This window comes from Podarcis pityusensis, assembly GCF_964106645.2.
Source record: "Podarcis pityusensis genome assembly, chromosome: 16".
NCBI lineage: Eukaryota > Metazoa > Chordata > Lepidosauria > Squamata > Lacertidae > Podarcis > Podarcis pityusensis.
This window is the reverse complement of record NC_138041.1, coordinates 24286828-24299812: the sequence shown is the minus strand read 5'-3', so window position 1 is coordinate 24299812 and position 12985 is coordinate 24286828. Positions and strand designations below refer to the sequence as shown.

Below are 12985 nucleotides of genomic sequence, written 5' to 3'. Positions count from 1 at the left end.
ACCTTCCCACCGAAGCGGTACCTATTTATCTACTTGCACTTTTTGGCGTACCTTCGAACTGCTAGGTTGACAGGAGCAGGGACCCAGCAACGGGAGCTCACCCCATCGCGGCGAGTCAAACTGCCAACCTTCCAATCGGCAAGCCCAAGAGGCTCCATGGTTTAGACCACAATGCCACCCGCATCCCATCAGAGACCTGTAAGGTAAAGGGACCCCTGACTATTAAGTCCAGTCGTGGCTGACTCTGGGGTTGCGGCGCTCATCTCACTTTATTGGCCGAGGGAGCCGGCGTACAGCTTCCGGGTCATGTGGCCAGCATGACTAAGCCGCTTCTGGCGAACCAGAGCAGCGCGCAGAAACGCCGTTTACCTCCCCACCGGAGCGGTACCTATTCATCTACTTGCACTTTGACGTGCTTTCGAACTGCTAGGTTGGCAGGAGCTGGGACCGAAGAACGGGAGCTCACCCCGTCGCGGGAATTTGAACCGCCAACCTTCTGATTGGCAAGTCCTAGGCTCTGTGGTTTAACCCACAGCGCCACCTACGTCCCCTCAGAGACCTGTACCAGCTGCCTATTTGACAAGTTCAAATTGTCACCAGTTGCCAAGTTCAAGTGTTACCATTAGTATATACAGCCAGTAACACCTTGGGACCAGTTTACTGTGAGGTTGACTTGCCCCATATATGCCCCCTCAACTAATTCAAAATGCAGAACGGGCACCGTTACAAGCAGTACAATAATACTCATTCCACATTCATAAGAAATCAGTCTTTATAATCCAGTTACAGGAATGCTTTATATGCCCTAAAGATAGAAATAGGTCCTATGCTTTGTATATGTTCTTAAGCTTAGCATTTTTTAATTACAGGCAACAACAGATTTACACTTGTTCAGCAGCTGCACAACTTTGCACATCACAATGACCTGGAAGTGACTGGAAAAGGAGATATAATGTGGGGCAGGAGCGTAGGTTTATGCATGTCCTGCCATCTCATGCAACCCCCAGAATGCAACTCCTGCACAAATTGGGGACTGCCTGTATTGAATATTTTGATTTTCAGTCCCAGAGCTGTTCTCAAAGCGACTCAACATGGGTACTGTCAATAGATGTAGACGGTAATGACATCAATAATGAAAAATAACCAAAGCATTAAAAGTGATTATAATCAAGGATTTCAAGAAGCCTGAGAAAATGAAAAGATCCTCTGAAAGGTATCAGTGCCAGGCACGTCTCCCTGGAGAGAGTATTCCAAGACTAACACTACAAGCTGCAATGCCGAGTTCAACGAATAGACCAGAAACTTAATATGCTACTTGTTGGCAGATTAAACAAACTCTTAACTTGAAATCTAGTTCTTCACATATAGGTTTTCAGCTCACAAACTTTAAATTTCTTCATGAAGCCACCTGGAGTCTTTGCATATTCTTGGATAAAAAAGGAAAGGCTTCTTGGATGAACAGATGTGTCAAATTCTTCTGCTGTCTTTTATGGGTGGTCCAGAAGTTCCGCAGTCATGCAGTCCATCAAGTGAGAGCCAGTTTTCAGTTCAAATTATTTTATTATATTGTTCATCCTTGAATACACGGTTAGCCTTCTGTTCTTTCACAAGATGCAGAGCCTCAAGAATAAAACTGGATATAGGTCAATGATAATGTAATGTAGCTTACACCAACATTCTAAACATGTTTGACAGTGGTACATCTTATGCTAAATCTTTTAAAAATTTCATCCTAATTCTTCCTGTGATGTCTACACCACAGAAAAAATTTACTTACCAAGTCTTGCTATAAGCATATTTTCCAGCTTTTCCGAATTTATTTTTTTTCCTGGAGTCATTCACACAGCAAGTGATTTCCCCCTCCTTCTCTGAACTCTCTTTCAGCGTGTATCTTTCCAATATATTTCAGGTGCTCTCAAAGTGGTGAAAACAATTTGCTGCCAAATTCATTTGTAAAACATTCATTTCTCAATTTATTAAAAAACAAGAGGCAAAAAAACAGACCAGTTTCTCTAACACAATTCAAATATGAAAAAACAGGCAAAGGTATAAAATGTATTTTGAGCTAAAATTCCACACCTATCTACTCAACTTTTTTATTTTTGTCTATTTAGCATTTCTACTATTAAACATGATAACGCTTCTGACAGTTCTTAGCATAGAGACTCCCAACCCAATACTTACTATTTCAATTAGCAGCAGATTCAACTCTCCCTACTACTTTTCCTATATGTCTCTTTGTAGCCATTTTGCAGTAAGAAACTGGCCGCTTATTCTGAACTATGACTGTTGTCCGAGAAAGGCTGATGCCGTTATCTAGTCAATATTTTGTTCCTTAATTGTTCTGGAATACCTGGCAAGCAGACGAAAGAAACTCAAGAAAAAGCACACTATTTTAATTCCAAGGACGACACAGAAACAGATGGATATTTTAATACAAAGTGCGACACGAGAACGTTAACCAGATACTATTCTTTTGAACTTTAAGAGCACACGGAGTCCAATAAAAGGTGCTGAAATGCACCTTGAAAAAAACCAAGTCATCTTTAATGACATTTAATTAGGCAAGGAAAATACATGAACGCGAGTTTTTTTTACACAAAACAACACACCCAGGAAAAGACTTAAGTACATTCACCCATATAAAAATAAGGCACGAGAATGGGGGGTGAACCCCCTGAGAGAAAGGAGGCGATAATTGAGAGAAAGACGCCGCCGACGCCATTTTAAATCGCCGTCTTCTTCATGCAGCCGATTAGGAAAATGGCTTCTGGGCGAAGCAGCAAGCGGCGCGGCTTCGGAATGACGAGGACGCGCGCCCTGGTCCGAGGGAGAGCGGGAGGAAAGGGGGAGAAGGAGGGTCCCAGTCGTCAATCGGGAGAAGGGGGAAAGGGGAAAACAGCCCGCGCTCTCGCACCTCGCTCGACTGACGATCCCGTGAACGCCGCATCGAGGCTTCTATGTACATTGCGAACCGTCTGAGGAAAAACCCCCCAGAATTTCCCAATGCGCAGACGCAGCAATCTACCGCCCCGCCTCTCCCCCAACGGTTTAAAACGGTCACGCGGGCAGGGGGTCGGAAGGAGAGAAGAATGCGGCCGGAAACGGTGGGGGAAGGGAAGGGAAGCCGCTTTATTTCACTACCTCAAGCGGTGCAAACAGCGCCGTCGGGACACGCAGCGCTCATCCGCTGTCGTTCTCTCTCTCGACTCCCCTCCCCTCTCTGTGTCGTGGTGCCAAGGCTTAATTGTCACGTGGGGCGCCGCCGCCCAATGGCGGGGAAGCGGCGGCGGCGGCTCGCTTCTCCGCCTTTCCCTCAGCGCAGTGTGTGAGGGAAGGCGAAGCCGTGTAGCGAGGGAAGAGGCGGAGGGCGGGAGACGTGGTGAAGGAACAAAGGACGGCGCCCGTCGGCGGGTTCTCTTCATAGGCATATTGCGATAAAGAGGAGAACGAACGAACGCACGCGGGCGGAGGTTGACGGCCGTTGGCGGCGTCGGGCGCGAAAGGGGAACGAGCACGACGGAAGAAGCTCAGGGGCGAGCAGAAGGGGGGAAAGAAGAAGATAAATACGGGTGGGCCGGGGGGAGCCACTGAGGGCGCTCGTACGCGCGCCTGTCAGTAGGCAAGCTTTTATAGCTTCGTTAGTGAAGAAAAGTGGTGGTCAGGGCGGTTGGGTCGCCTCAAGCTTGTTTTTCCCTCACGCCTGAAAATTGGCGGGAGGGGTGTGGGTGGGGCGTCGTCTTTATCTGCGTCATGGCGTTCAGCAATTACAGCAGCCTTCAGCGTGCTCAACTGACCTTCGAGTATCTGCACACCAACTCGTGAGTAGGAATGGAGGTTGTGGGGCTCGGTGTAGCTGTAGGCGTTCTCTTTTTCACTGCTTCTTGCACGTTGGCAGCAGCTGCTAATCCAGGAAAAAAACCCACGAAACGGTAATTGGATTCCCTGGAAAGGAACGAAAGCTGAGCATCGTCGCCGTTGGGAAGAAAGAAAAATACTGGGGAAAATTGAGCAAGGAAGGAACAGTGCGTGATATGACAGTAAAAACTGAAGCACAGATGGAAAATATGTTTACCCACAACTTGCCTGTGGAATTTTTGCTGCTCAGAAGAGCAACAGACGGTTCAACCACGCTTGAAAATGAACGTAGCAAAATTAAGAAAAGGAAGAATGTTAGTAGCTGTTAGGAAAGATTGTATATTTGCATATTCTCTGCATTTTAATTTGTTGGAAACTTGTCCCTGGCATTGTTCATGAATTCGAAGAAACCGGGAAGATTAATGCAATGTTGTATGGTTTGATCTGCCACCTTGATTCAAAGTGGAGTCCATAGATTTAACTATATAATATGCTTGTAGAAACGTTTGTCTAGTTTTGGGGCAATTTTTCTTCATTTTGACAATTGTGCAGAAACTTGGCTTTTGATTTTCATGTTACAGATAGCCTTCTCAGTGATGATGAATACCTTTTAGTTAGAGAAGACTGTTATAGTGACAGATAATCAGGGAGGGAATGGTACTATAGTACCAGCCAATATTATTGATCTGTATATATGTCTCTCAGAAAATGGGCATCATTCAGCCTGCAGTATGATTTTGTCCAGTGCCTGTAACCCTGCTGGTTCTTAGAAATCCCACCAGGATTGGACTTCATTGAAGGAAGGCATGCAATAGGAAATTATTTGGTTTTTTCTTCACCACAGGGTTGTCTTTTGTTGGAACTGGAAGGTACAACACTACCTCTCCCCAAGTACAAGCTAGGTTCATCATAGTGTTGAGTCTGCAGCTTTTAAAATTCTTGCTATCTATTCCATAATATAGGAATGGAAGAAGATATAGCTAGCCCATGAGAGAGATCAGCAGCACATGGGCTGAAGAATGGCTGACATAATCATTCTCCCAGACTTTGCAATGGCACTGTGGTCTAAACCACGCAGCCTCTTGGGCTTGCCGATTGGAAGATTGGCGGTTCGAATCCCCGTGATGGAGTGAGCTCCCGTTTCTCTTTCCCAGCTCCTGCCAATCTGGCAGTTCGAAAGCACACCAGTGCAAGTAGATAAATAGGTACCCCTGTGGCAGGAAGGTAAACAGCGTTTCTGTGCACTCTGTCTTCTGTCCCAGTGTTCTGTTGCACCAAAAGCAGATTATTCATGCTGGTCACATGACCCGGAAAGCTGTCTGTGGACAAATGCTGGCTCTCTTGGCCTGAAAGCAAGATGAGTGCTGCAACCCCATAGTCGCCTTTGACAGGACTTAAATGTCCAGGGTTCCTTTATTTTACCTACAGTCTTGAATCTTCAGCTTTTAAAATTCTCGCTACCTATTCCATAATATATGAATGGAAGAAGATACAACTAGCCCTTGAGAGAGATCAACAGTCCATCCAGGGCACATGGGCTGAAGAATGACTAACGTCATTATTCTTCCAGACTTTGCAGCTACCAGAGAGTCACTAGCTGGACTTGTGTGACATCAGCACCAGAAGCACCTTTAAGACCAACTAAGTTAGTTCTTGGTATGAGCTTTCGTGTGCAAGCACACTTCTTCAGATACACTGAAACAGAAGTTGCCAGATCCTTCTATATAGTGAGAAGGTGGGGAGGGGTATTACTATGGCAGACCAACACGGCTACCTATCTGTAATCAGCACCAGAGTGAGAGAAAGCGCTGCCCCCTTGGCAGCTGTAGCAACAGATCTCTGGCGGTTCACTGGGTTTGCCACTCGGCCCAAAAGAGAGATCAGCAGTACAGCTTGGACACGTGTGCTTCTATAAAGGCTGACATGACATCTTCATCACCCCAGCCCTTTGTTGGGATCACTGCTACCAAGAGAGAGCCCAGGAGCATATGGCTAACTTTCCCCATCCCCAGCATTTAGTAGCACCATGTTGATGGAATTTCTCTAACTTTATTGATTCTTGTATGACACTAAATTATTATTATTATTATTATTATTATTATTATTATTGAAAATGATTTTAAGCTGCTCTAGATACTTCATAGCCAGATGTGAGATAATAAACAAACTGAAATATGTACCACAGGTTCAGCTATTTTAAGCACAGTTAAGTGTTTCCCTAGCTAGTTTGGAGACTGAATTTGTCTTGAATTTCCATTTTTTATGATAAAATTTAGCAAAGTTATTGGTATTGGCTTAGTTTACCAGTTTATATGATGTATATTATAATGGGACTGGGAACCTCTGCATATCAACACTACAGATTTTTAATAATCCAGATTATATTGTATTGTGTACAGACTAGGATTCAACATGTAGTTTGATGTGCTGGCAGACAATGAGTAGTTTGGTAAAATAGGTGACTTGAACTAACAAAATAATCCAAAGCACAGATGCTCCATCTATGAAAGCAATACTGTTTTGGAATGAAATTACAAGATTTTCAATTTATAAGAAATCAGATAATAGCAATATCTATTGTTGTATTGTGACAAAGTGACATATCAAATGACACCTTAAGCCTAGGTTACGGTTGCCACAACAGAATGTCTAGTCACATTTTTTTACATGCTTTCTTAACAATTTAATCACACATTCTACCAATTGGAAGGCATTACAAAGGATAGAAATTTTGCTTTGTATTCAACAAAGGAATGGATCTGGTAGGCAAAATCACAATATTTATTTTACTTTCACACTGCAACACCAGCCAGCTGGCTCGTGCAGCATGCAGCCAGATGGTGAAGATGTCAGTCACCATACCTGTGACAAGACTTCTCAAATGGTCGCAAGTAGACCATTCCCAGTCAAAATGTACCTGCTGAATGGGGAATTTCGAACACTGCTTAGAATTATAGAATTGTAGAGTTGGAATCTCAAGTAGATCATACAGGACAGATGGTTATCCAACCTCTGATTAAAAACCTCCAGTGAAGGAGAGTTCACAACCTCCCAAGGGATTCTGTTCCACTGTCACACAGTTCTTACTGTTAAAAAGTTCTTCCTGATGTTTAGTTTGAATCTCCTTTCTTGTAACTTGAATCCACTGGTTTGGGTCCTACCCTCCAGAGTAGGAGAAAACAGGCTTGCTCCATCTTCCATGTGACAGTGCTTTACATATTTGAAGATGACTACTGTATCTCCTCTTAGTCACCTCTTTACCAGGTTAAACATACACAATTCCCTCATCCATTCCTCATAAGGCTTGGTTTCCAGTCCCTTGATCATCTTGGTTGCCATCCTTTGCAATATCATTAAATGATGGTGCACAGAGCTGGATACGGTACTCCAGGTTTAGTCTGACCAAGACAGAACAGAGCAATACTATTGCATCCCTTGATTGGGACACTATACTTCTATTGATGCATCACACTGTTGACTCATGTTAAGCTTGTGGTCTACTAAGATCCCTGAATCCTTTTCATGTGTACTGGCAAGACAGGTAAAAAGGTAAAGGACCCCTGACAGCTAAGACCAGTCGTGAACGACTCTAGGGTTGTGGCGCTCATCTCACTTTACTGGCCGAGGGAGCCGACGTTTGTCCGCATACAGTTTTTCCAGGTCATGTGGTCAGCATGACTAAGCCGCTTCTGGTGAAACTTTGACGTGCTTTCAAACTGCTAGGTTGGCAGGAGCAGGGACTGAGCAACTCCCCGTTGTTGGGATTCGAACTTCCGACCTTCCGATCGGCAAGCCCTAGGCTCAGTGGTTTAGACCACAGTGCCACCGCATCCCAAGACAGGTATCTCCCATCTTATATTGGCTATCCCTCCTAGTCTGCTGTCATCTGCAAGTTTGCTTGGCATCTCCTTAGTAGCTTCATCTAAGATGTTAAAAAGATGTTGAACATGAACAGGTCCAGGACAGAACCATGCGGCAGCCTACTTAACACTTTTTTCCAGGATGATGAGGAAGCGTTAGTGAGTACTCTGAATTCAGTCAGTCAACCAGCTGCAAATCCACCCAACAGTTACCTTGTCCAGTCCACATTTTACCAGCTTCTCCGCAAGAATATCATGGGTGACTTCGTCAAAAGCCCTACTTAAATCAAGATTCACTTCATCCACAGCATCCCCTGATGTAACATTATCAAAAGCATGTAACATTATCAAAAGAGAAATGAGATTTGTCTGGCAAGACTTTGTTTTTGAGAAACCTATGCTGACTTTAGTAATTACAGCATCCTTTTGTAAGTGCTCACAGACTAGCTGTTGAACTACCTCTTCTAGGATCTTTCCTGGTATCGAACTCAAGCTTACCCATTGGTCTTCTCCCCTCCCCCGCCTCTTTGAAGATGGGAACTGAGAAATAAGCCTCAGGAACACTGATAGGGAGAAATTGTCCAGGGTGTGATCCAGCAGGGAGGAAACCTAGCTGAGAACAAGTAGTAACGATCTCATAGAATCATAGAGTTGGAAGAGACCACAAGGGCCATCGAGTCCAACCCCCTGCCAAGCAGGAAACGCCATCAGAGCACTCCTGACATATGGTTGTCAAGCCTCTGCTTAAAGACCTCCAAAGAAGGAGACTCCACCACACTCCTTGGCAGCAAATTCCACTGTCGAACAGCTCTTACTATCAGGAAGTTCTTCCTAATGTTTAGGTGGAATCTTCTTTCTTGTAGTTTGGATCCATTGCTCCGTGTCCGCTTCTCTGGAGCAGCAGAAAACAACCTTTCTCCCTCCTCTATGTGACATCCTTTTATATATTTGAACATGGCTATCATATCACCCCTTAACCTCCTCTTCTCCAGGCTAAACATGCCCAGCTCCCTTAGCCGTTCCTCATAAGGCATCGTTTCCAGGCCTTTGACCATTTTGGTTGCCCTCCTCAAGTAGTAACGATCTCAAGTAGTAACGATCTATCTGAGATAATAAGCTATCTGAGATAATGATAATTTAGGTCCATGTGCTTGTTTCTTTATTGCATATTCAGGTTTGCATTATGCAAAACTCTGGGTAGAGGCATCTGCATTTGCGCGTTGCTGAGTTACTGGAATAGATGACACCTTGATGCAAGTAGGGATGAGAAAACACAACTTCCCAACGGGCAGATGGAACAGTATGTTCTTGTGGAAAGCTAATCCTGTCTCTTCAGTGGTGTGGGTGGATGTCATTCATAATTGAATTCATCTGTACTGTTTCTCAAGGAGGTTTAATGTGCCTGTTGCTTGCTCATGATCATCTTTGTTTATATCTGCTTTTAATTACTTTGATGTAAGCAAGTTTGCCTATTTGAGTCCTACAAGGACATAGTTTCTCAGAAAAAAGAGGTCTTATTAGTTAGACACTAAGTTCTGGATTTTAACCTGGAGACCGTAAAAACAAACCTCACTTCATTGATGTAATATTTAAGGCTTGTTTTCACATATGATTTTGTTATTTTTAAAACAAAATAGTAAAAGTACTGGTCCTTCTGTTGCCAAAATGTTGCAGTCTGTGCACAATAACAGTACAGTCCACAGTTGCTTGTCGAACTTAATCAGTTCTGGCAGTTTGTTCGACTCCCAAAACTGTTCGAAAACCAAGGCATGGCTTCCAATTGGCTGCAGGAGCTTCCTGCACTCAATTGGAAGTGGCGCTGGACTTTCAGCTTCTGAAAAATGTTCGCAAACCGGAAGACTCCTGGGTTTGTGGTGTTTGGGAGCCAATTTGTTTGGGAGCCAAGCCATTTGAGTACCTAGGTACCACTGTATTAGTAGAAGCTAAAGGAGAGGGTGGGGGACTTTAAGGGGCAGAGAACAGCCCAATGAGGACTTCATGTTTCGTGTCAACAGAATGATTGCTGTCTTGAAGAGGAAAATTGCAAAATAAGGAAGAAGAAGGAATAGAGCCAAGTGTATTGGAAGATGGCATGGCTGAGTTAACACCTTGAATATGAGTATTAAGCACTGCCATCATTTGTTGCAGGTCCAACTGATGTGGATATTAATGCCTGTAGTATGTGTACTGTTGAACCTTCATGATGTAGTTTGTCTTTCACTTGAAATAGTGTTACTCGACCAAGGCACATCTGGATAATTTTACCTTACATTTGCTGATGGGGAGAAAAGAATTGGAGAATACCCATGCCAACACCATAATTTTGTGCATAGGCAAACTTGTTCAGACCTGCCAAGATACTGAACTTTTCCTAAGAACTAAATTGCTTTCAGGACTCAAGAATTCTTGCTCTATAATACTTCAGAAATAAAAATATTGTGGCAACTTTGAAGACAATGTATTGGAATTACTGCATGTGTTTGGATGGCCTAGATGAGAATGTGTTTGGATGGCCTAGATGAGAAGAAATGTCAAGAAAATAATGTTTTTGCTTGTTTATCATGTGATATGAAACTAATATTTCAGCTGTCGAAAACTTCACAATTGCCTTTGTATTTAAATCCTGTAAGGTGATGTCGAAAAGTCATAGAGTAAACCCACTGAAAAAATTATTTCAGAGGGTTTACTGTGAATTTGACTTTGATATTGCTCTTTATTCTCTACTTATGAAGCATATTTGTGAATAATGATGCAGTATACTGAAAAGTTAATATGGTTTAGTCCCAAACAGGTCAATGGAACCATTGTTTCAATTATTCTGACAAATATCTCAAAGCCAATAAACTAGTCAAACATCTTCAAAACTTTCGTGCAACAATACATGCTCAGATGAACACTTAAAGATGGTACAATCCTGGGAATCAACCTAGTGCACCCAGCATGGAGCATATGTGCCAATGTCGATAGTTCCAATACAGATTCAACATTCTTTTTTAAAACGTTCTGGATTAGCAGCAGCTGCCAGCATGCATCACTGTGGAGAGCATCACTAGATATATGGAGCACCAAAAAGTTGTGGAATTCCCATTTATTGAAAGCTGATCTATGAAATTGGAAAAGCTGATTTCATGAAAAAAGCCTCTAATGTTGCATATGTTAAGAAATGATATCAGTAATGCCTGATCACAAATTATCCATTACAAGCTGTGAAACTCCAGTTAACAATTCCCTCATTTGGGGTGTTGAAACTATTGTTGCCTAACTGATACTCAAGTTTTAATTTGCTATATTGGTAATAGGGTTGCAATGCTCCAAGCAGACTGTGGCCTTGAATACAGTATATAAAATTTGTTTGGTTCTTATGGGCTGATTATTTTCTGATCTTTGCTTTGGTTAAGAATCTCTCGTTACTAGTAAGAAGACTTTTAATTGTTCAGTTTGAAAATATAATCTTGCAGAAATGGACAATATGTATAATAGTTCCCAAAGTAACCACTTGCTCTCTTTGACCTTGCAGAACCACACATGAATTCTTATTTGGGGCTCTTGCTGAGCTCGTAGATAATGCCAGGTATGTAGTCATAATCATAACTGCAAGAGGTTCTTGTTACATTGTTTAACCATTTAACCTAATTGAGGCAAATGATGTGAATATTGGGCTTGCTAGGAAGATGGATGCTATTCAATTGTGATTTTATTCAGCTTTGTGCAATAGGTTTTCTACTTTGTCAAGTACTATTTTTACTTTACATTAGTTCTTTTAAACTGGAAAAAATGTGTCTGAAACTAGGAAGATAAGAACATAAGAATCACAGTTGTAGAATTGGAAGTGATCCCAAGGGTCATCAAGTCCAACCCCCACAATCACAGCTAAAGAAGCTCTGACAGATGGCCATCCAACCTATGTTTAAAAATCGCCAATGAAGGAGAGTCCACCATCTTCCAAGGTAGTCCATTCCACTGTTGATCAGCTCTCATCGACAGAAAGTTCTTCCTAATGTTTAGTCCGAATCTTTCTTTGAATTTGTTGGCTGAGGTCCTACCCTCTGGAGCAACAGAAAACAAGTTTACTCCATCTTCCATGTGACAGCCCTTCAGATATTTGAAGATGGGTATCAGTCTTCTTTTTGTCATGCTAAATATGCCCAACTCCCTTAACCATTCAAAGTAGAGCCCTACTAGATCAGACCAAAGGACATCTAGCCCAGCATCATGTACTCACAGTGTTCCACCAGAGGACTATGGAAAGCTTGCCACAACCATGTCTGGACAAGGAATCTGTCCTATAAATATACAAAAGACTGGAGAAAGGTTTGATAAAATCTAGTTCAGTTTCTCTGTTTTATAGGAACAGCTGCTAAACAGAATGTACTCTCATGGAGCTGAAAAGATATAATAATAGAAAGCTACTTTTAAAAAAATCTGGAAAGGATACTACATCCATAGAGGGCACTTTAAACAATTTTTTAAGTAAGATATTAACCATTTAAGGTGCAGTCCTATATCCATTAGGGGCGCAGGTGGTGCTGTGGGTTAAACCACGGAGCCTAGGGCTTGCCAATCAGAAGGTTGGCGATTCAAATAGTCCGCGACTGGACCTAACGGTCAGGGGTCCCTTTACCTTTAGCTATATCCATTGACCTGGGAATATGTCACATTGACCTCAGCAGGGCTTGCTTTTGCATAATAAATTGTAATAATAATAATAGATATGGATAGGATTGTGCTGTTACATTGTGAAACTTCATATAAAAAGCATGCTAGCAGAATAACTGACAGAAATAGCTTGATATTTCTCAGTTTGATTCTAGTATATGATGAATACTGTGCTCTATGCACAGAACTCTTAAATGATCTTGCAGTTGTCTGTGCCTGTGTATGAGATCTGCCATTTTCATGGCAGGGCTGTTCATAAGATCCAGTCCTTGTGAAAAAAGATGGGACACCAATTTTATTTTTCCTTTTTGTGCTGTATAGTGATCTAATGGTAATGTGTTTGATGAACTATACACCTGCTTTTAAAACAATACTGCATAGTATAGGTGGTGCTCATAGGGTAGAAATACATGAGAGCCTCCTTGAAGAGTATTGACATTTCAACCATCTAAAGATTTTTATCCATGCTTTCAGTTGTTTCTGGAATTAGCACCCAGGCATGCTTTTCTGCTACAATTGCATCATTTTCACTCCACACGTTGAATGTTGATTTTAATGTCTGCTGTTTTATAGAGATGCTGATGCCACAAGAATAGATATCTTTTCTGGTA

At 42.4% G+C, this 12985-nt stretch overlaps 1 protein-coding gene and 1 long non-coding RNA gene across 3 annotated transcripts in view; one reads left to right on the top strand and one right to left on the bottom strand.

Annotated features, from left to right (window-relative positions):
- Nucleotides 1-747: 747 nt before the first annotated feature.
- On the bottom strand, nt 748-3235 carry LOC308466022. Its single transcript, XR_013980599.1, has 2 exons — nt 3145-3235; nt 748-2978 (listed from the first exon to the last, which is right to left on the bottom strand). It is a non-coding gene; the product is annotated as an uncharacterized lncRNA (long non-coding RNA).
- A 361-nt stretch (nt 3236-3596) lies between these two features.
- The window catches only part of MORC2 (MORC family CW-type zinc finger 2), a 47552-nt gene continuing 38163 nt past the window's right edge, over nt 3597-12985 (top strand). The window contains exons 1-3 of one of the 2 annotated variants that reach the window (XM_080986203.1): nt 3597-3821; nt 11236-11289; nt 12948-12982. In XM_080986203.1, coding sequence (XP_080842329.1) covers nt 3754-3821; nt 11236-11289; nt 12948-12982 — 157 coding nt within the window. In that variant the 5' untranslated portion in view covers nt 3597-3753. Of the gene's footprint in view, nt 3822-11235; nt 11290-12947; nt 12983-12985 lie in introns of those variants that run through there. The other variant, XM_080986204.1, reaches the window with a different exon arrangement.